At 37.7% G+C, this 21,157-nt stretch overlaps 1 protein-coding gene across 6 annotated transcripts in view; it reads right to left on the bottom strand.

Annotated features, from left to right (window-relative positions):
- TARBP1 (TAR (HIV-1) RNA binding protein 1) overlaps window positions 1-21,157 on the bottom strand; it is a 69,743-nt gene that overhangs the window by 35,953 nt on the left and 12,633 nt on the right. For all 6 annotated transcript variants that reach the window (XR_010839005.1, XR_010839004.1, XM_059054605.2 and 3 more), the window contains exons 6-12: window positions 20,872-20,969; window positions 18,258-18,393; window positions 17,039-17,135; window positions 15,581-15,670; window positions 10,863-11,004; window positions 5,784-5,883; window positions 4,684-4,856 (exon numbers count right to left, since the gene is read on the bottom strand). Coding sequence is in view for 4 of the 6 variants with exons in the window: in XM_059054605.2 (XP_058910588.1) it covers window positions 4,684-4,856; window positions 5,784-5,883; window positions 10,863-11,004; window positions 15,581-15,670; window positions 17,039-17,135; window positions 18,258-18,393; window positions 20,872-20,969 (836 nt within the window). In the remaining 2 variants the exon portion in view is untranslated. The remainder of the gene's footprint in view (window positions 1-4,683; window positions 4,857-5,783; window positions 5,884-10,862; window positions 11,005-15,580; window positions 15,671-17,038; window positions 17,136-18,257; window positions 18,394-20,871; window positions 20,970-21,157) is intronic.

Raw genomic sequence — 21,157 nt, 5'->3', positions numbered from 1 at the left:
TACTACAAAGCTACAGTAATCAAGACAGTATAGCACTGGCACAAAAACAGAAATATAGATCAATGGAACAGGATAGAGAGCCCAGAGATAAACCCATGCACATATGGTCACCTTATCTTTCTTTCCTTTTTTTTTTTTTGCGGTACGCGGGCCTCTCACTGTGTGGCCTCTCCTGTCGCGGAGCACAGGCTCTGGACGCGCAGGCTCAGCGGCCATGGCTCATGGGCCCAGCTGTTCCACGGCACGTGGGATCTTCCTGGACCAGGGCACAAACCCACGTCCCCTGCATCGGCAGGCGGACTCTCAACCACTGAGCCACCAGGGAAGCCCACCTTATCTTTGATAAAGGAGGCAAGAATGTACAATGGAGAAAAGACAGCCTCTTCGATAAGTGGTGCTAGGAAAATTGGACCGCTACATGTAAAAGAATGAAATTAGAACAACTTCCTAACACCATACACAAAAATAAACTCAAAATGGATTAAAGACCTAAATGTAAGGCCAGACACTATAAAACTCTTAGAGGAAAACAGGCAGAATGCTCTATGACATAAATCACAGCAAGATCCTTTTTGACCCACCTCCTAGAGAAATGGAAATAAAAACAAAAATAAATAAATGGGACCAAATGAAACTTAAAAGCTTTTGCAAAGCAAAGGAAACCATAAACAAGACAAAAAGACAACCCTCAGAATGGGAGAAAATATTTTCAAATGAAGCAACTGACAAAGGATTAATCTCCAAAATATACAAGCAACTCATGCAGCTCAGTATCAAGAAAACAAACAACCCAATCCAAAAATGGGCAGAAGACATAAATAGACATTTCTCCAAAGAAGAGATACAGATTGCCAACAAACTCATGAAAACATGCTCAATATCACTAATCATTACAGAAATGCAAATCAAAACTACAATGAGGTATCACCTCACACCGGTCAGAATGGCCATCATCAAAAAATCTACAAACAACAAATGCTGGAGAGGGTGTGGAGAAAAGGGAACCCTCTGCACTTTTGGTGGGAATGTAAATTGATACAGCCACTATGGAGAACAGTATGCAGGTTCCTTCAAAATTAAAAATAGAACTACCATATGACCCAGCAATCCCACTACTGGGCATATACCCTGAGAAAACCATAATTCAAAAAGAGTCATGTACCACAATGTTCATTGCAGCACTATTTACAATAGCCAGGAAATGGAAGCAACCTAAGTGTCCATCGACAGATAAATGGGTAAAGAAGATGTGGCACATATATACAATGGAATATTCTCAGCCATAAAAAGAAATGAAATTGAGTTATTTATAGTGAGGTGGATGGACCTAGAGTCTGTCATAGAGAGTGAAGTAAGTCAGAAAGAGAAAAACAAATACTGTATGCTAACACATATAGATGGAATAAAAAAAAAAAAAAAAAGTCCTGATGAACCTAGGGGCAGGACAGGAATAAAGATGGAGACGTAGGGAATGGACTTGAGGACACGGGGAGCAGGGTAAGGGTAAGCTGGGACGAAGTGAGAGAGTAACACTGACATATATACACTGACAAATGTAAAACAGTTAGTTAGTAGGAAGCAGCTGCATAGCACAGGGAGATCTGCTCAGTGCTTTGCTAACACCTAGGGGGTGGGATAAGGAGGGTCAGAGGAAGAAAGAGGGAGGGTATGGGGATATACGTATGCATACAGCTGATTCACTTTGTTATACAGCAGAAACTAACACAACACCGTAAAGCAATTATACTCCAGTAAAGATGTTAAAAAAAATGGTTAAAGTGTAAATTTTGTTATGTATATTTTACCACAATTTTAAAAAAATAAAAGCTACCTCAGGAAGAAAAGTTCAAAGAGACACAAAAGATTAAGGCCAGAAAACAAAAGCAACTCAGGAAAAAAGTGACAGCAACAAGGATTACACGTGGATATTATATGTGGATATATCCACATATATTGGGTTGGCCAAAAGTTCGTTTGGGATTTTCCACAAGATGGTATGGCAAAAACCAAACGAAATTTTTGGCCAGCCCAATATATTTTTGGCCAGCCCAATATATATATGCGGATATTGTGACACATTCAGCAAGTAGTTAGGACAGAAGAAGTGTGATTAGGCCAGTTACTTTGACCCATATAATCCAATGCAACAAAGGGGGAGTTACAGTGTAACTATAAGTACGTTTCATCAAATATTAAAATAAACATTGTACAGTTATTCTGAATTAAAAAAAAATAACCATTGGAACATCATTTATTTAGAGCTTTAAGCTGACAGAAGCAGCAGAGACCATTTAACCAAAGTTATGAATTAGGCTTCATTTTGAACATTTTAGGACATCTTTGGGGGAGTTTTAAGTAAAATGGGTTTTCCCACATAAGCCATTATTGCTCATAAGTAGGTGAAAATGTGTTTGCATTTCCCAGGAGTATGTTTTAATTTTACACGTCTTCCCTTCTGCAGCAGACCCAGGCTTAGCCAAGTATCCTTGTATATACTATATAAATCGCTGTAAATACAATGTAAATAGTTGCTGGAGCACGGCAAGTTCAAGTTTTGCTTTTTGGAACTTTCTGGAATCTTTCCCCTGAATATTTTCAGTCCATGGTTGCTTGAATTCATAAATACAGACAGCTGACTGTACCTAGTTATTTCTGACTTTACCATTATGTGTTCATTGACCCTTGTACTAGTAGTTAATCCTAGATTATTTACTCATTTATAAACTGGAAAAACTTTTCTCCTCTTCCCCCATCAAAGAAATCCTTTCAGGATTTAGATCTATTTAAAGTTAGTTAAATAGATCTAAATTAGCAGATGTAAGCTATTATATATAGAATGGATAAACAACAAGTTCCTACTGTATAGCACAGAGAACTATATTCAATATCCTATGATAAACCATAATGGAAAAGAATATTAACAAAAGGTAAATATATGTATAACTGAATCACTTTACTGTACAGTAGAAATTAACACAACAGTGTGAACAACTATACTTCAATAAAAAAACATAAAGTTAATTAAGCTTATGGTTTACCAATTATCTAGAAGTCAACTACTATCAAAATTACACACTGATTTCTTTGGCTCTTACTTGTAGAATAATGAGAGATGCATGAGGAGCAATAGGAACTTACATCCTGCAGATGAGAACATAAAGTGTGTACACAATTACTTAGAAAAACCATTTTCCATTATCTTAAAAGCTGAATATGCACATACTCTAAGAACCAGTCACTTTGGCCCCAGGGGCACGCATGTGCCCTGGAGAGACACAGGCCTAGAAGAGACACGTAGACAAATGTTCAAGGCAGCACTGTACATTATAGTAGTAGACGAAATGCAATCCAGTGTCCAGCAATAGAAGCATAACTGTGGTGTCATCACACAATGGAAGGTAACACAACGGGGGAAATGCTGAAGTGTAAGAAAGGACATGCATGGGTGATTCTTAGAAACCTGCTAAGTGAAAAAGTTACAGAAGACTTCTTACAGTAAAGTAACATTTCTATAAAGCTCAAAAACAGGAAAATGAGACAATATATTGCTGAGAAGTATCGATTTATGTGGTAAAACCATTTTTTAAGTGCATGGAAGTGATACAGATAAAAGTCAAAATAAGGAGGCAAAAGGCAGGGATTGAGGAGTCATAGGTAAATTCATCCTTAGCAACAAATGCCATGGTGGTGCGTTCATGGGTGTTTATTCAATTATTTTGCATCATAATTACATATAACCATCACACGTTCTTGTATCAAATATCACAACAGTTTTCCAAAAGGTACATGTAACCCAGTCCTGCACTTGAAGTCACTGAGTCTAGTGCTTTCAACAGTCAAGACATGTCAAATGAACCCAAATTTATGCCCTTAAAGGAGTTAAAAGTCTTATAAAAAGTTACTGTTACATGTACAGCATTCGGTTCTGCTACCATTACCAAAAATACCAGAACTTGGAAGCAAGCTTTAATATTTCACAAGCCTATATTAAAATCTAAACTTTCATATTATCCTCGGGTTTAACCTAATACCAATGCTCCTCTAGAATACTCTTTTCTAAATAGAAAATTTCTAAAATTCCAAATGAAACTGGTCAGAAAGACTGGGAATCAAGGCTTACCCATCGATATTCTCATATCTGATGTCCATGGGTTTTCAACTACTGTTTTATATAAATCTTAGTTTAAGGAACGAAGAAAGTGCTCAATGCTTCCATCTACCACCACTGTACTTCCTGGATGAAGTATTTTCTACTTAGAGGTGCTGAGGGATGAACATATTTAAAAACAAATAATTATACAATTATTGCTATTCTCATGCTTTAGTTTACTTTCTGCAACATCCAGCAGCACAGTGGCAATTAGAAATGGATCTTGGCTTAAAACATGTATGAAATAGTGATCATTTTCAATAGTCTGGAAATCAATGAGAGCCCATTGGGGAAAAAAAAGCAAAAGGAAATGAAATCACATTCTAAAATCAACAGTGAGCAACAAATGTAAGCATTAAAATGTCAGCTCGGTGAGGGCAGTTTGCTACTTTGCCTCTGCATCCCCAGCACCACCAGGAGATACTCAGTAAAGATCTGTTGAATGCACAAAGTTAAAAGGTCAGGAATTTCCTCTCATTCTGAGAACCAACGATATATCCAGCAAAACACCAACAGAAACTAATGATCCTCACCATCTTGGGTACCGGAACCTTTCAACAAGCAAGTGTGCAGTAACTTCAACAGCAACTGCAGGCATCTGTCAGTTTTCAGCAAGGGCATGTAGGCATTTGTACCAAACTTCACAAGGGCATCCAGGAGAGGATCTAAGAATATCCTTAATACATTCTGTGTCCTCCGCTTTTCACTAGACATTAAAAGACATGCCCAAATCAAGCATTTCAAAAGCATAAAGAAATTGTTTTCCATCTACAGTAGAGGAACTGGTTAGCTAATGATTCCATTGGACAGAATTACTATTAGGGGTGATCCAACACCTAGAACCTATTAGGATGGACCTTTCTGTTTGTGCTTTTTCAGTGAGTTCAGCGATTCACTGGAGATGAAAGCACAGGGAGCAACACATGTTCTCAACTCTGGGCACAGTATGAATGAAATCCTATATCCAACTTACTGGCAAATTAAAACGCCGAGACCTTGCTTCCATATTTCAAAAAACAAAAGAACAAAACAAATATATGCCAGTCAAGGAAATGAGACATGTTAACAAAAAAATATATACAGAACTAAAGATTTGTGAAAAACTGTCATCACTAACTTTAGTACTACAACTTTGTCTAGAAAAGAGATTTGATGTTAATCAAATTAATTATATTATCATGCAAATAAATACACTACCTAATGAAGCTGCTTTTTGCAACAATTATAAACTGGTGACAATCTGCTCACGTTTCTCAAAATATAAATGAGATTGTTTTATCTTTATTACCTTTTAAAAAAATAACACATTTTACAAAAGGGTAAAATCCAGTAAATGTCTTTACCTAATCTTATGCTAGGACCTTACAACCCATTCTTCTAATATTCTTATACAAAACCTGTGATTCGTGTACATAGTTTTTTTTTTTTTTGACCTTCTCTAGTTTAAACCTCTAATCCTATGAACTTATTATTAATTTTAAACATTTTTAGAGTACACTGCCAATGTTCTAGTTCCTTTCTTTAATACACTGTGATCAATTCCATACCAATCATTGAAAAGTCTGAATATGTACCATATATCTGATTAGCCTTTTTAAAAGAAAGTTTTCTTTTCAATTTTAGAAACACTTACCTATATTGACTCTTCATTCCTTCCACATCTATGGCCAGCAAGACCATCATAGCAACAAGCTTGGCTTCAAGCCAATCAGGCATACAGCAGTTTTTTCCTCCTTAAATAACAATAGTTAAGGTTTGCAAAGCATTATCAAAATCCTTCCAAGATGATGTTTCAAAAATAACACTGCTAAATCATTATGTTTTATCCATATTAGAAAAATACAGCTGAGAATAAATATAGAACACCCCACAGCACGGCTCATTGTTACACACTTAACTGTCAACACAAAGACATCTCTGCATGCCGACTACATGCCATGCACTGGCCTCAGTGTTGCAGACACAATGGTTCCTGTCCTCACAATATTTACAGTGCAGGAGAAAAGAGCATTCATCAAAGAATATGCAGAGAAATGTAAAATGATAACTGTAGTGAGTGCTCTAAATGGTGCAAGTAGAGTGTATACCAGGAAATATGACAAAGTCACTGTGAAGCAATGACAGTTGAGCTGGGTATAAAAGCTGGGAAAGAATGAGGAAAGTGAAGGGAGACATGACCTTTCCAGGCGAAAGGAAGTACATGTCAAGGGCCTCCAGCAGGGGAGGCACACCATATTCCAGGAAAGGGCTGGGGTACACAATAGGAGGGAGCACCAAAGATGAGGTTACAGGACCAGGCGAGAGAGACCAGGGACTTTGTAGGTATGTAATGGGTTTCTGTCTTCATCCCAAAGGCAAGAGGAAGACACTAAAGGTCAAAGTCAATGTGTATAAAGAAGTGGAGGAGACATTTGTTAGATCAAAGTTTGTATTTTAAAAAGATTTCTCTAGGTACAATGTGGAAAAGAGATTTTAGAGGAAGCAAGAGTAGATGCAAGGTGACCGGTTAAGAGGCAATTCCGGCATCTCAGTTGAGAGGTGAGAGTTCCCTAAAATGAAACCAGAAAGGGGATGGAATGGATACAGACACAAAGGCTTTGCTTCTTAGACCTGTGTTCAAACCCCAGTCCTACTGTTTGTTAGCTGTGGGAGTCTGGGACAGCTGAATGTTCTCTCAGAAAGCTTGGGTCATCTTCTATGAAATCAAACTAAATAAACCTATGACTTTCCTTGGGTTTATTATAAAAATTAAATAATATATGCAGAGTTCCTAGAACAACTTTTGGAAGACAGAACTTGGTTAACTGATAAAATTATTTTCCTATCACTGAAAGCCAGTTAAAGTAAAATAATTCATAGATAGAACATTTCATTTTCATTCTATTGTTAAGATTATACTCTTCATCTCAACTCCCAAGAAAAATTTAGTTAAGGGATCTAGTTTTCCAGCCCAGCGGTTCAGATACTTAAAACATATGTTAAAATATTCTAATACATTTGGGGAGTAATTTAATATATTTTGATATAAATTTGTTAGAATAGTACAGAAGACAGACAATACTAAAAACATACTTGTATGGAGGGTAACTTAGTTTAAAAATGCAACAAAAGGGTAAACTTTATTCTTTAAAATGTTATAAATGTCATTTAGTTATCAGTAAGAAATCTGTATTTGTTAGAAAATCTAAAAGTTGGTGCTCTCCAAAACAGGTTAAGTTTATAGGTGTTTATAAAAGTGAACTATTGAAACTTGTCCTCTGAAACATTTTTACTCACATTAGCTTTATATCCCACATTTACATATAAAAACGCATTAATGAAGACTAAAATGAAATCAAATGCCAATTCAGTATTCAGTTGCCTATAATTTCTAGCAATCATATAATCAGATACCTTTTGACCTTGTAGGAGGCAGGGGTCAGGTAGGGGTGCTATTTGAGAATGAAATGTTTCCAATCACAATGCCACTTTTTGAAGTCCTAAACAATTTTTCACTTCGGATACTGAAAGGGAAGGTTATAAATCAGAAGTTCAGTGGATTTTTAATGATTTCTGATATCAAGGAGAGCCACAGGACCAGGCTGATAACATTAGAGTGCCTGACCCAGTGGAGGACACTCCTGCAGAGATTTCTGCCAAGTCCTCTACCACCACACTAGGGAAATCCAGGCTACAGAACAGTGGGTCGCAAACCTCATCATGTATTAGAAGTCCCCCAGAGGGCTTGTTAAAACCCAGAGGGTGAGCCCTACACTCAGAGTTTCTGATTCAGCTGATGTGGGATAGAGTTTGAGAATTCACATTTCTAAAATGTTTCCAGGTGATGCTGATGTTGCCTGTCTGGAAATCCTACTCAGAGAACCACTGGCAGACAATCCTTTATACACTCTCCCCACTTTATCTCTCTGAGGCTAGAAAAGTGAAAGTAGGCAACAATGGTCTTAAAGAAACAAAAGGTCACTGGCTATCTTCAATCACCTTAATTTACCCCTAAATTATCACTCAAACCTTGCTACCATGAATTCTAAAAACTGAGTGTAATTCTAGAAAATGCAAAGTAATCTATAGTGTCAGAAAGCATACCAGGGTTGGTCTGGGGATGGAGAGGGACAGGTAGAAGTGGGAGACAGGGATTATAATACAAAGAGGTGTGAAAACACTTCGGGGGGTGGGGGGGTGGGTGATGAATGTGTTCATTATTTTGTTATCCTGATGGTTTCCTGAGCATACACAGAGGTCAAACCCATTACACTGCATAGTTTAAATAGATGCAATTTAATGTATGCCAATCATACCTCAATAAAGCTGTTTCTAAAATTTGTTACACAGCTGCAGTATACTACTTTGGGATTATTACATCTTCAGCGTGGTTACATTTTAAGTAGGCACATCATTTAACTACAAAATCTTTACTCTAAATATCCTTTCTGATGGACTCTCTAATTTAAGTATAAATTTCTTCAAATATATTTCACTTTTTGGTTGATCTTAACATTTCCAAGTTTTGACAAGCTTTTATTGCTGCTTCCAAACTATATCTCACTTTCTCTATTTTAGAAAGCCTTCTCTGAAAGCTCTCCAACATTTTTGCTTGTTGATGATGCTGGTTTCGTGTGGTTTTACTTGCTGTTGCTTTGTTTTGCTATATATCACATATATGGTATGGTACATATATATCCATCTAACATATATCCATCCTTATCTGTTAACCATTCAGACCTGGGGTCCATGCTATAGACAGACAGAAACAGATGGATGCCTACCTACTTTCAGTTCCCTGGATGCAAGTTCATCCAAGCCTTGCAGGATACGCCTTCTCCCTTTCCATCTTAATTTCTATTCACTCGTTAGCTGTCACCTCATCTGGTGACCTCTCCTGACCCCCACAGGTCTACCTGTTCTGGATGAGTATTGCTCACCCGGGTTCCCCATCCCAGTGCTTATGGCTTTCAAGGCATTGCGCTAAGATTATCTGCTTACTTATCAACTCCCTTGCCAGACCACGCTCTCTCTGAGGGTGGGGGACATACCTTTTATCTCTGTAACTCCAATGTCTGGCACTTAGAAAACACTTGATATATGGTTGCTGAATAATTAGTGTAAAATCTATCTGTACTGACCATGTCAAACCCAAAGAAAAAAGCTACTTCAGGTGTAGAATCTGATTTAAAACATTTGAGCTGATGAGACTTTATATAAAAACAAATTTGAGGGCTTCCCTGGTGGCACAGTGGTTGAGAGTCCGCCTGCTGATGCAGGGGACACAGGTTCGTACCCTGGTCCGGGAAGATCCCACATGCCGCGGAGCAGCTGGGCCCGTGAGCCATGGCTGCTGGGCCTGTGCGTCCAGAGCCTGTGCTCCGCAACAGGAGAGGCCACAGCAGTGAGAGGCTCGCGTACCGCAAAAACAAAACAAAAACCAAAAAAACAAATTTGAATGTTATATGTATTTTATGCTCAAAATCTCAAGTTAAATAATGTTTGCTTTGGAATTTATTACCTTGTTCTGAAAACTGCCCAGTAATTGATAACTAAACTAAAATTTTATAAAGGCACTTAGCCAAGGGCATTGAGTCAAAAATATTACACATACACACACATACACATACACACACACATCTCCTTTGCACTTGAGATCAATTTTTTTAAAACTTAAAACAGCATATTATATAAACAGTATATTTTAAGTTCTAGAATTGTTAAGGAAGAAACTCTAAAAATCTTATTTTATCCAATTTTGAATTATTTAATCAGACCTGGTGCTGTTATGCACTGAATTACAAAACAAGTTCTATAGATACTTCAGGGAGTTGAATCTATGTTTACTCTAGTAGGGACCAAAATTTACTTACTTTTATAGGCCTAAGAAAAGAATCTCGCAAGTAACAGTACAGAAAATTTACTAGACAACAGAGAGAATAAAACATAAAAGAGAAATGTTCTAAGAACAAACAGATAAACTCATGTATTTTGGAAAGATAATTATCTAATCATTTAAGACCTATTCCACGATCAGATTAGAGAAACTGGAAAATGAAAATGACTTGGTCTGAGACAAAGCTAGGAAATGTAAGACACGTTAAATTCAAAGATGCAATTTACCCCAATTATCACTAATGACTTTAATGATGAAGAAGCATTAGAAACGTAAAATGAAACATAATTAATGATTCTGCTAATGGTTCTTCTCTCACACAGTCTTAACACATTTCTCTAAAGAAGATGCAAAACTGATCTTTGCTAAGTATCTGGTAAAAAGAAGAAACTAACAAACATAATTTTTCTCTAAAATTACTTTTCATAATCAGTTCACACTAAAAGTAATGCTTTGAAAACAAACAAAAGATGAACAGATTTATCTACAAATATTTCCACTACTGAGGCTCCAAAAACACATCTGCAGATCAAGCCAACAAAGATTCAGTAATTGTAGAATAAATTAATAAATGTATTTGTGTCCAAGTCCTACCCAGGCAACTTCTTAAAACATTTTAAATAGTTTAAAATCTCAAGTTCTAGAACAAATAAAGTACAAGTTAGGAAACAGTATTTTTACATTCTGTTTATTCACATTATATGGCTGAAATACAAGTCTGACAACCATAAATCAGCATATATTTGGATAAGCCTGAATCTCGATCTGAAAAACTACTATAAAGCTCTTTGAAAATGTTTTGGATATATTAGTCCATAAAAATGATTTCAGACTTACCTTCCCAGGCAGGTGACTTAATATACTCTTGGACTAGGTTCTTTACATAAGCATTTAAAGAGGATGTCTCGTGAAGTCCAATGGAGCTACAAGTTGAGGGTCGCCTAAAACAGCTTTCATTAACACGCAACCAATCACAGAGCTAGAAAAGAAAAGTTATTACTTATTTTAAAAGCTTAACTGAACAAAGGGTTTCTAACTTCCTTAAGCCAATTTTCCTTCCTCCACAATAAACTGAATTTAAATGACTGAACACAACAAAGTAACAGAACATTTATTGTCATGATTGAGTTCCACAGATAGCTCAGACAGAAAAGTGTTCGCATGTGTGTATATGTACATACGTGTGTGTGGGGGGGGTGTTTTCTAACCTCTTCAAAGAACTTATAAACTTCATTAACAGGCAAGAATTTTTAAAGCACCTAATATAAAATGCACATTTTGATAAGGTGTTCTAATGAACATCTCTATGAAAAATAACTCATTATGCAAAACAAATTACAGTCTTAGATTAAAATTTATTCCAGCTTCATATACTAAAACAAGGATTAATTTATGAGAGAACATAGAATTTGAGTTATAAGTTATAATGAAAGTTCCTACCCTCCTTGCAAGTTTATTTTCTATTATATGTGCATTTTAAAATACAGTTGATCCAAATGTGCCAGGACTTCCCTGGTGGTGCAGTGGTTAAGAATCCGCCTGCCAATGCAGGGGACACGGGTTCGATCCCTGGTCTGGAAAGATCCCACATGCCGCAGAGCAACTAAGCTTGTGTGCCACAACTACTGATCCTGCGTTCTAGAGCCCGCAAGCCACAACCACTGAAGCCCGGGCACCTAGAGCCCGTGATCCGCAACAAGAGAAGCCGCCACAATGAGAAGCCCGCTCACCACAACAAAGAGTAGCTCCCTCTTGACGCAACTATAGAAAGCCCACGCGCAGCAATGAAGATCCAACACAACCAAAAACAAACAAACAAAAAGAGTTAGGTTTAAAAACACACACACACAAATGTAAGAGCACTTTAAAACTCTTAGAGGAAAACATAGGCAGAACACTCTATGACATACATCACAGCAAGATCCTTTTTGACCCACCTCCTAGAGAAATGGAAATAGAAACAAAAATAAACAAATGGGACCTAATGAAATTTAAAACCTTTTGCACAGCAAAGGAAACCATAAACAAGATGAAAAGACAACACTCAGAATGGGAGAAAATATTTGCAAATGAAGCAACTGACAAAGGAATACTCTCCAAAATATACAAGCAGCTCATGCAGCCCAGTATCAAGAAAACAAACAACCCAATCCAACAATGGGCAGAAGACATAAACAGACATTTCTCCAAAGAAGACATACAGATTGCCAACAAACATGAAAAGCTGCTCAACATCACTAATCATTAGGGAAATGCAAATCAAAACTATGATGAGGTATCACCTCACACCGGTCAGAATGGCCATCATCAAAAAATCTACAGACAATAAATGCTGGAGAGGGTGTGGAGAAAAGGGAACACTCTTGCACTGTTGGTGGGAATGTAAATTGGTACAGCCACTATGGAGAACAGTATGGAGGTTCCTTAAAAAACTAAAAATAGAGCTACCATGTGATCCAGCAATCCCAATCTGGGAATATATCCAGAGAAAAACATGGTTCAAAAGGATACATGCACCCCAATGTTCACTGCAGCACTATTTACAATAGCCAGGACATGGAAGCAACCTAAGTGTCCATCGACAGATGAATGGCTAAAGACGATGTGACACATATATACAATGGAATATTACTCAGCCATAAAAAGAAAACGAAACTGAGTTATTTGTAGCAAGGTGGATGGACCCAGAGTCCAGGACAGAGTGAAGTAAGTCAGAAAGAGAAAAACAAATACTGTATGCTAACACATATATATGGAATCTAAAAAAAAAATGGTTCTGATGAAACTAGGGGCAGGACAGGAATAAAGATGCAGATGTAGAAAATGGACTCGAGGACACAGGGAAGGGGAAGGGTAAGCTGGGACGAAGTGAGAGAGTAGCACTGACATATATACACTACCAAATGTAAAACAGATAGCTAGTGGAAAGCAGCCACATAGCACAGGGAGATCTGCTCAGTGCTTTGTGACCACCTACAGGGGTGGGATAGGGAGGGTGGGAAGGAGATGCAAGAAGGAGGGTATATGGGGATATACATATGCATACAGCTGATTCACTTTGTTTACAGCAGAAACTAACACAACATTGTAATGCAATTACACTCCAATAAAGATGTTAAAAAAAAATACAGTTGATCCTTAACGACACGGGTTTACACTGCGCAGGTCCACTTACACGTGGATTTTTTCAGTAGTAAATACTATGATTCTTCATGATCCATGGTTGTACGCGTCCTCAGACAAAGGGCAGTTTCTTAAAAAGCCAAACATACTCTTACCATAAAATTCAGCAACTGTGTTCCTCGGTATTTACTCAAATGAGTTGAAAAGTTATGTCCACACACAAACCTGTACGTAAATGTTTATACCAACTTTACTCATAATTGCCAGGACTGACAAGCAACCAACATGTCCCTCAGGTGGTGAATGGATACACAACGGCACACCCAGACAAAGGAATACTATTCAGCGCTAAAAAGAAACGAGCTACCAAGCCATGAAAAGACATGGAGGAACCTCAAACGCATTTTATAACTTACTGAAAGAAGCCAATCTGAAAAGGCTTCTTCGTAACGTGTGATTCCAACTACAGGACATTCTGGAAATTATGGAGGCAGTGAAATACCTGGGGCTGGCCAGGGGTTTGGGGGAGCAAGAGAAGAGAGGAATTACTTGGTGAATTTGAGATTTTTCCAGCATGGTAACTATTCTGTGTGATACTGCAATGGTGGATACATGTCAAAGCCCATAGAATGTATGGCACAAAGAGTGAACTGAGCCCTAATGTAAATTAGGAACAGTAGTTAATAATAATGTATCAGTATTGGCTCATCAATTGTAACAATGTACCATGTTTAATGCAAGATGCTAATAATAACAGCCACAGGTGTGGGATGAGGAGGGTACCGAGCGGGTATATGGGAACTCTCTGTACTTTCTGTGCATTTTTTTTCTGTAAACTTAAACAAAGCAGCTATCTGATCAAACCAAGGGAAAAAGACAATAGTAGCTATAGATATTTACACTTAGCTTGGGCCAAGCACAGTCTGAAACATGTTTACATGTATTTTTTCATTTCAACCTCACAGCTCACACCAGATATCAAAATAAGTTCCAGGTGGATTAACCACCATTTACAATATACGTATCAATCCAATGAATAGACCTTATTTGGGTACTTGAATAAAAGTGACTATGTGAACAAACAAAAACACTGAATATTTGAATCAAGAAATTAATAACATTTTTAGTTGTGATAAGGGTGTATTTCTTAGCAATATCTTAATATTTCAGTAGTACATATTTCTAGATGAAATAAGATCTGAAGCAAAAGTCCAACAAAAGGAACTGATTAAATAAATTCTAAAATATTTAATCAACTGAATTTTTAAATATCCCATATTGGGGAACTATTTAGCAACATACTATAAAATACTCAAATGTAGGTAAAGATAAAAAATAAAATTCAAAACAGTATAATCTTAATTTGTTTAGAAATATCATATGTATTAATATATCATTTAAAAAAATAAGTGTGTATATATATATATATAGTGAGAAAGGAAGAGTGAGAATAAATATATCTGAAAAATTAAGAGTTAAACCAAAAAATATGGATTTGACGGCTGGCATTACAGGTGATTTTTACTTGCTTTCAATGGTTCTGTACTTTTCAGATTCCACATAATTAGATGTATTCCACATAAATAGATGTATTAGACCAAGAAAATAAGACGAAATTCGAATTTTCAAAGGCTCAAATTAATTAGCCCGTTCCTCATTCTTCCCTCTGCCATTACCTTACTCTATACCCGCATTATTTTACGCCTGAATTATTTTAACATAATCTAAGCTGATTTCTCGTTTCTCTCCAGGCGTACCTACCTGGAATTGCTTTCTAAAGGAAATAATCACATCTCTAGCCTCAGGTATCTCTTAGGCACCGGAGAAATACACAATTTAAAACAAAAAAAGATTCCTGTCCTCAAAAAATATATAACCTAGAGAGGACACAGGTCAGGATTCTGGATAAGAGCTAACAGCAGTATGGATTGAGTCCCATAGTCTAGAACAAAAAGGAAGAGGACATGGACGACTGAAGAACCCGCAGAGAAGGGCAGCCCATCAGACCACAGCGGGACCTCAGGGCCCTGCACGCAGGGCGAGCAGAGTGCGCTCGGTGAGAAAGCAGTCATTGCAGGAAGTGCCTAGAACTGACGGAGGACGACAAAGAGGAGGTCTGTGTTACTGGTTTTGAGTCTAACGTCATCATTACTCCCAGTACATCTCATCTGGAATCGGGATTTGCCCACTAACACTGGCCCCCCAAACTGGTCCTTCTCTATTCCAGATACTTCCTGCCCGTTTCTCCATAGGAACCTCAGCAGCGTTACTGGTTACATCCACTCAAAGCAAATAAACAAGTTTTGAAAACCTCTGGTGATAGATAGCAAAGCAATCATATTTTACATAAAAGGCTAGTAACGAATTCAATTAGATAACAATTTTTCACAAAGTTTTCAAAGACCTTATCATTAAATTATTTTCAGGCTCACCTCTGTCCACAATGAAGTTCCTCGTCCGAAGGACTCCTCTTGTCTCACTGACATGACAAGAGATGAGACATCAGAGAGGGACACTTTCTCCTGGTGGGGGGGGACAGGGCAGTTTTTAAAAATTACTCATTTAAAAATGTTTGAATCAAACATCACTGAATCAAAATCACTGCAAAAGCAGTCCAGCAGACTACTTACAGTAGAATACTATTAGGTAAATTGAAAGCTACTTTTTAAAAAGAAAACATTATTCAACTTTTAATAGGAAGACATTGATTACAAACGCGCAATTACATGCAATTATATACGACCATTATAGAAAATGAAAGATCACTTTATAAATCTAATTTCCTTAATATCGAGGTTGCTATCTTAGAGGTAAAACAGATCTAAAAGCAAAAACAGAAACAGTCTATAAGAAATTAGTTATTACTTAAAAGTGAATCTTGGGCTTCCCTGGTGGCGCAGTGGTTGAGAGTCCGCCTGCCGATGCAGGGGACAGCCCTGGTCTGGGAAGGTCCCACATGCCGCAGAGCGGCTAGACCCCGTGAGCCATGGCCGCTGGGCCTGCGCGTCCAGAGCCTGCGCTCCGCAACGGGAGAGGGCCACAACAGTGAGAGGCCCGTGTACCGCAAAAAAAAAAAAAAAAAAAGTGAATCTTACTTTTCAACTCTGCAAAAAATGACCCCGCCTTAAGAAAACCACCCGGGTCTTTTCATTCCCTGAAGGTTGCACATCTTCAATTAAGATACCTTGCTCTAAGCTGGGAGGTGGCAAAACCACTCACAGCTTGTTTTGTAAATAAAGTCTTATTGGAACACAGCCATGCCCATTTATTTATAAACAGTCTCTGGCTGCCCTTGAGTAGTTGTGACAGAGACCGTATGACTCAAAAAGCCTAAAATATATAGTAACCCAGCCCTTCACAAAAAGTTTGCTGACCCCTGTTCTCAGCAGTAGTGTTACTGGAGCTCTGTGAAAAAACAGAGAATACAGGTTTTCCTTGAATGTCAATTTCCTGGAAGACATGCACAAAAATTACAGAGGAAACCAGGTGAAAGCTTCCAAGAGTCCTCTCCCAGTACGGTCACCCAGCTACGCCACTGACGTGTAAAATACCTACCAGGGGAGCTCCTTAGAGACCCAGCACCCAGGCTTTTTACTGGGAGCTGGTCACACAGACACCCCCTGCATCGCACCTGCAATTCCAGATCCCAGAAGGAAAGCAGGTGTTCAGTAGAGACCACACTGTTTGTATGAGTACTGCAGACACAGTAGATAGGATGGTGGGAACCCTCCTGAAATCCAAGTTCCCAGATGCCAGCCAGCGGCAACCTTATAAGCAGGGCCTTCTAATGACAGCATCACAGGCCTGCTGTGTTAACTCTTTTATGAACACCCACTCACTAAGAAAGACTAAGAAACTAGAGTTAACATTAGGAAGAAAGAGAAACTCACCACATCTACCAGATTCATGGCTGTCTGAAGGAGATAGCACTGCGCTGCCCCTCGCAGCAGGATCTGATGTGTGATCATGGTGCACTGAAGAACGTCCCTGACATCGGAGAAAACACATGCACTTCCATGGTCTCAGGACAATTCTGATAGTTTGTGATAACTGACAACTTGATTTAATATATCTACACTTTCTAACGCAGACAGTCACTGCCAGGAGAATTTCAAAGCTATTAAATAATTAAGGCCTCTAGTGGTGTTCAATTTTAATATGACACAAATCTCCTTTTAAAAACAACAAGATAGGGCTTCCTTGGTGGCGCAGTGGTTGACAGTCCACCTGCCAATGCAGGGGACACTGGTTCATGCCCCGGTCTGGGAGGATCCCACATGCCACTGAGCGGCTGGGCCCGTGAGCCATGGCCGCTGAGCCTGTGCGTCTGGAGCCTGTGCTCCACAATGGGAGAGGCCACAGCAGTGAGAGGCCCGCGTACCGCAAAAAAAAAAAAAAAAAAAAGCTAAGGACATCCCTGGTGGCGCAGTGGTTAAGAATCCGCCTGCCAATTCAGGGGACATGGGTTCAATCTCTGGTCCAGCAAGATCCCACATGCCGTGGAGCAACTAAACCCGTGCGCCACAACTGCTGAGCCTGTGCTCTAGAGCCTGCGTGCCACAACTACTGAAGCTTGCGCGCCTAGAGTCCACACGCCGCAGCAAGAGAAGCCACCGCAATGAGAAGCCCACGCACCGCAAAAGGATAGCCCCTGCTCGCCGCAACTAGAGAAAGCCCGCGTGCAGCAATGAAGACCTAATGCAGCCAAAAATAAATAAATTTATTTTTTTTAAAAAAGGCAATTTCAAAGTAAGAATTTTACATTTTTTTGAAATACTTTGTAATCAATATTAATATCTGTTATCTCTAGTTTCCTACATATCAATGTAATAAAAACAACTTACTGGCCTTATTTTTAAAGTGACCATAATCCAATAGTATGTATTATGGCATATATTTAAATTAGTAATTCATAAAACAAAATAAGTTCAACTATATGAATAGATTTTTTTAATTTACTTTTTTATTATATAAAATTAAGAGCAAAAATTCCTGATGTCGATATTAACTAAAACCACTCACTATGGATTAAAGCAGAAGGAAAAACAAAATTTACTAATGGAAAGGTATGACAAATAACCATATGTGAACATACTCAGAGTACATTACCTCAGGGCAAGAAGCCCTTCTACACCCAGGGCTTTACATCTTGGGATATTTGCCAAAGCCTTAGATAGAAACAAAATGGGAATAGCACACCAATGTCGGCTTGTCATCTTCTGAATAAACTTTAACAGGAAACTACCTGAAGGAAAAAGTTTTAAGACATCATTGTTGCCAACAAGCACATGAAAAGATGCTCAACATCATCAGACTTTATGTAGGGAAATGCAAATCAAAAACCATAATGAGATACAACTTCACACCCATTAGGATGGCTACAGTCAAAAGGACAGACAATAACAAGTGTTAACAAGGATGTGGAGACATGAACTCTCAGACATTCTTGGTGGAAATGTAAAATGGTGCAGCCAGTGTGGAAAACAGTTTGGTGGCTCCTTTAAAAGTTAAACACAGAGTTACTATTTGACCTAATAATTCTACTCCTAGGTATATAATTAAGAGAAGTGAAAGATTACATTCATATAAAAACCTGTGAATATTCATAGGAGTTATTCATAACAGTTAAAAGTGGAAACAATCCAAACACCTATCAACTGATGAATGGATAAACAGAATGTGAAGTATCTACACAGTGGAATATTATTCAGCTACAAAAAGGAATGGAATATTGATAAATGTTACAATATAGGTGGATCTTAAAAACATTATGCTAAGCAAAAGAAGCCAGACATAAAATAAAATGCCACCTATTATATGATTCCATTTATATGAAATGTTTAGAATAGGCAAATCTAGAGAGACAGAAAGTAAATTAGTGGCTGACAGGAGCCAGGGGAAAGGAAAATGAGACTTGATTACCTGTGGGCAAGGAGTTTCTTTTGGGGATGATGAAAATATTCTGGAATTAGTGGTGATAGTTGTGTAACTTTGTGAATATATTAAAAACCACTGAACTGAACAATTTAAAAGGGTGAATTTTATGGTGTGTGAATTGTATCTCAATAAAGCTGTTGGGAACAAAAAAAATCAATGTCATTTCAATTTCATTGCTTTTTAGTAAGATAAGTATTCTAGTGTATTGTAGAAATTCTGATAACCATGTAGCTATATATTTAATAGTTAAGTTAAGGTAAAAGATAAATTTTTTACTGTTGGAAACCATTCATCTGTTGGAGATATTAAAGAAACACAGGATAAGAAGTACCAATGTTAGCTGGCCTCTGGTATCTGCAAATAGTAATATTAGATATTTCTCACAGGTTATTTTGTACTTACCCTGGATCTAATCACTGTAATTAATTTAAGTATTTTGAGATACAAAAGGATGGTGCTCTATCCCGCTTTCTCTGCTAGTATGTGATATCTTAAGGATCTTCAAGTCATGTAGTTAATAAAAATGTCTGTTTCCTGAGATCATCACTTAGAATCACTTTTAAGAAATCCCTGGATGCTCCTGAAAGGGTATTACATGTATTTTATATCTCCCAAAGTGCCTAGCCCAGAACTAGATACGCTTAGGATATCGTTGACAGAAAAAACTACAAAGTAAAAACTGTAAATAAACATTCTATCTGCCCTCCCTCCTGTTGGACTAATTAATTAAGTTCCCATCTTCTGCCTCACAGCTCTCTCATGACACAAGGAGGATGGCAACAGCCAAGCCTCTATTGCTTATTCACTCACCACAATGACAGGGTCACATGGCCACAAACTCTAGGCACTCAAACTCTAGGGGGCACTGATCCCCGTCATGTCACTCACACTGTGCTGTGGACGTGAGATGTGCCAATGTGGTCGGCAAATTAATCCCCAGACTGTAAACTTCCAAATTCTAGCAAACTAAAGAACGGCTCTCACAGTTATCTTCTCCAGTTTAACTTTTTTAAAAAGTAATCAAAACAATCCATTTTCTATCAATCCAAAGTTGTGATATACAGGTGACCATCTTTTCTCTTTCTTCCCTGACTTCTGAATACACAGTAAAACTGGTCATCGTTGACCCTATTTGCAGATTAAATCCAAAAGAAAAAGTATATATATATACTTCATGGCCAGGGTCACTTTCTAAGTCACAAAGCCCAGAATGAAAAAAAAAGACTCAGAAAGGAGAGTGGGCCCTGCTACTCAGCAAGCAAAATAACACTGGTTCTGTGCTTTGCTTACCAACATAGTTCATCAGAAAGAAAAATACATCTCCAACCTGAAGAAATGGGATATTTCTAGAATACAAGGTCTTACAAAAAGCAAGTATTTTTTTCTTCCTTATCTTTCTGAGTCAATATCTGTAAAGGGACAACTTTGCCTCAATAGATACTCTGTTTATAATCTTTTCCTAAGCCCACGTTCTTTCTTTCTTTGACCTATTTTGCTAATTTTTGAAACTGAATAGAGACAATTGGGAAGAACGGCAAACTGCAGCACACATTCCAAAACTGCTTCCATGCTACAGATACCAATACTGGTATCATGTTATATACAAAAGTAAAATTGTGTACTCAGTTTCAAAGGACATGTGTATAATTCTGACAAAATCTGCATATTCTGGAAAAAGGAACTATTTTGATAATACTGATTATAATAGTCATAGGTTGGTGCTTATAACCAACATACTAAAAACTTAAGCTAATAAATTAAAAAGAAACTCTTTACTGACACATACTCTTTATTTCTTCTGGAAGAAGAGAAATGTAAGTGACTAAGAACTTCTGTAATTTCAATCCCAATGGAGAACCACTTCCTATCAGCTGGCCTGGGGACCTACAGACAAAGGGGGAAAAAAACAAATATTTTAAATCTATTTACAAATAAGTATAGTGAAACTAAATGGAATATGGCCCAAATGTCTTTCAACAATAAAACAATAAAACCATCTTCTTCTTCTAAACCTGCACTCTATTTTTCAGTAAAATCTTGAGGATCCTTCTGACAAAAACATCAGGGATCTT

The sequence above is a fragment of the Kogia breviceps genome, chromosome 2 (genome assembly GCF_026419965.1).
Source record: "Kogia breviceps isolate mKogBre1 chromosome 2, mKogBre1 haplotype 1, whole genome shotgun sequence".
Lineage (NCBI taxonomy): Eukaryota > Metazoa > Chordata > Mammalia > Artiodactyla > Physeteridae > Kogia > Kogia breviceps.
Note: the sequence above shows the minus strand (reverse complement) of the source record. Positions and strands in the feature narration are given on the sequence as shown.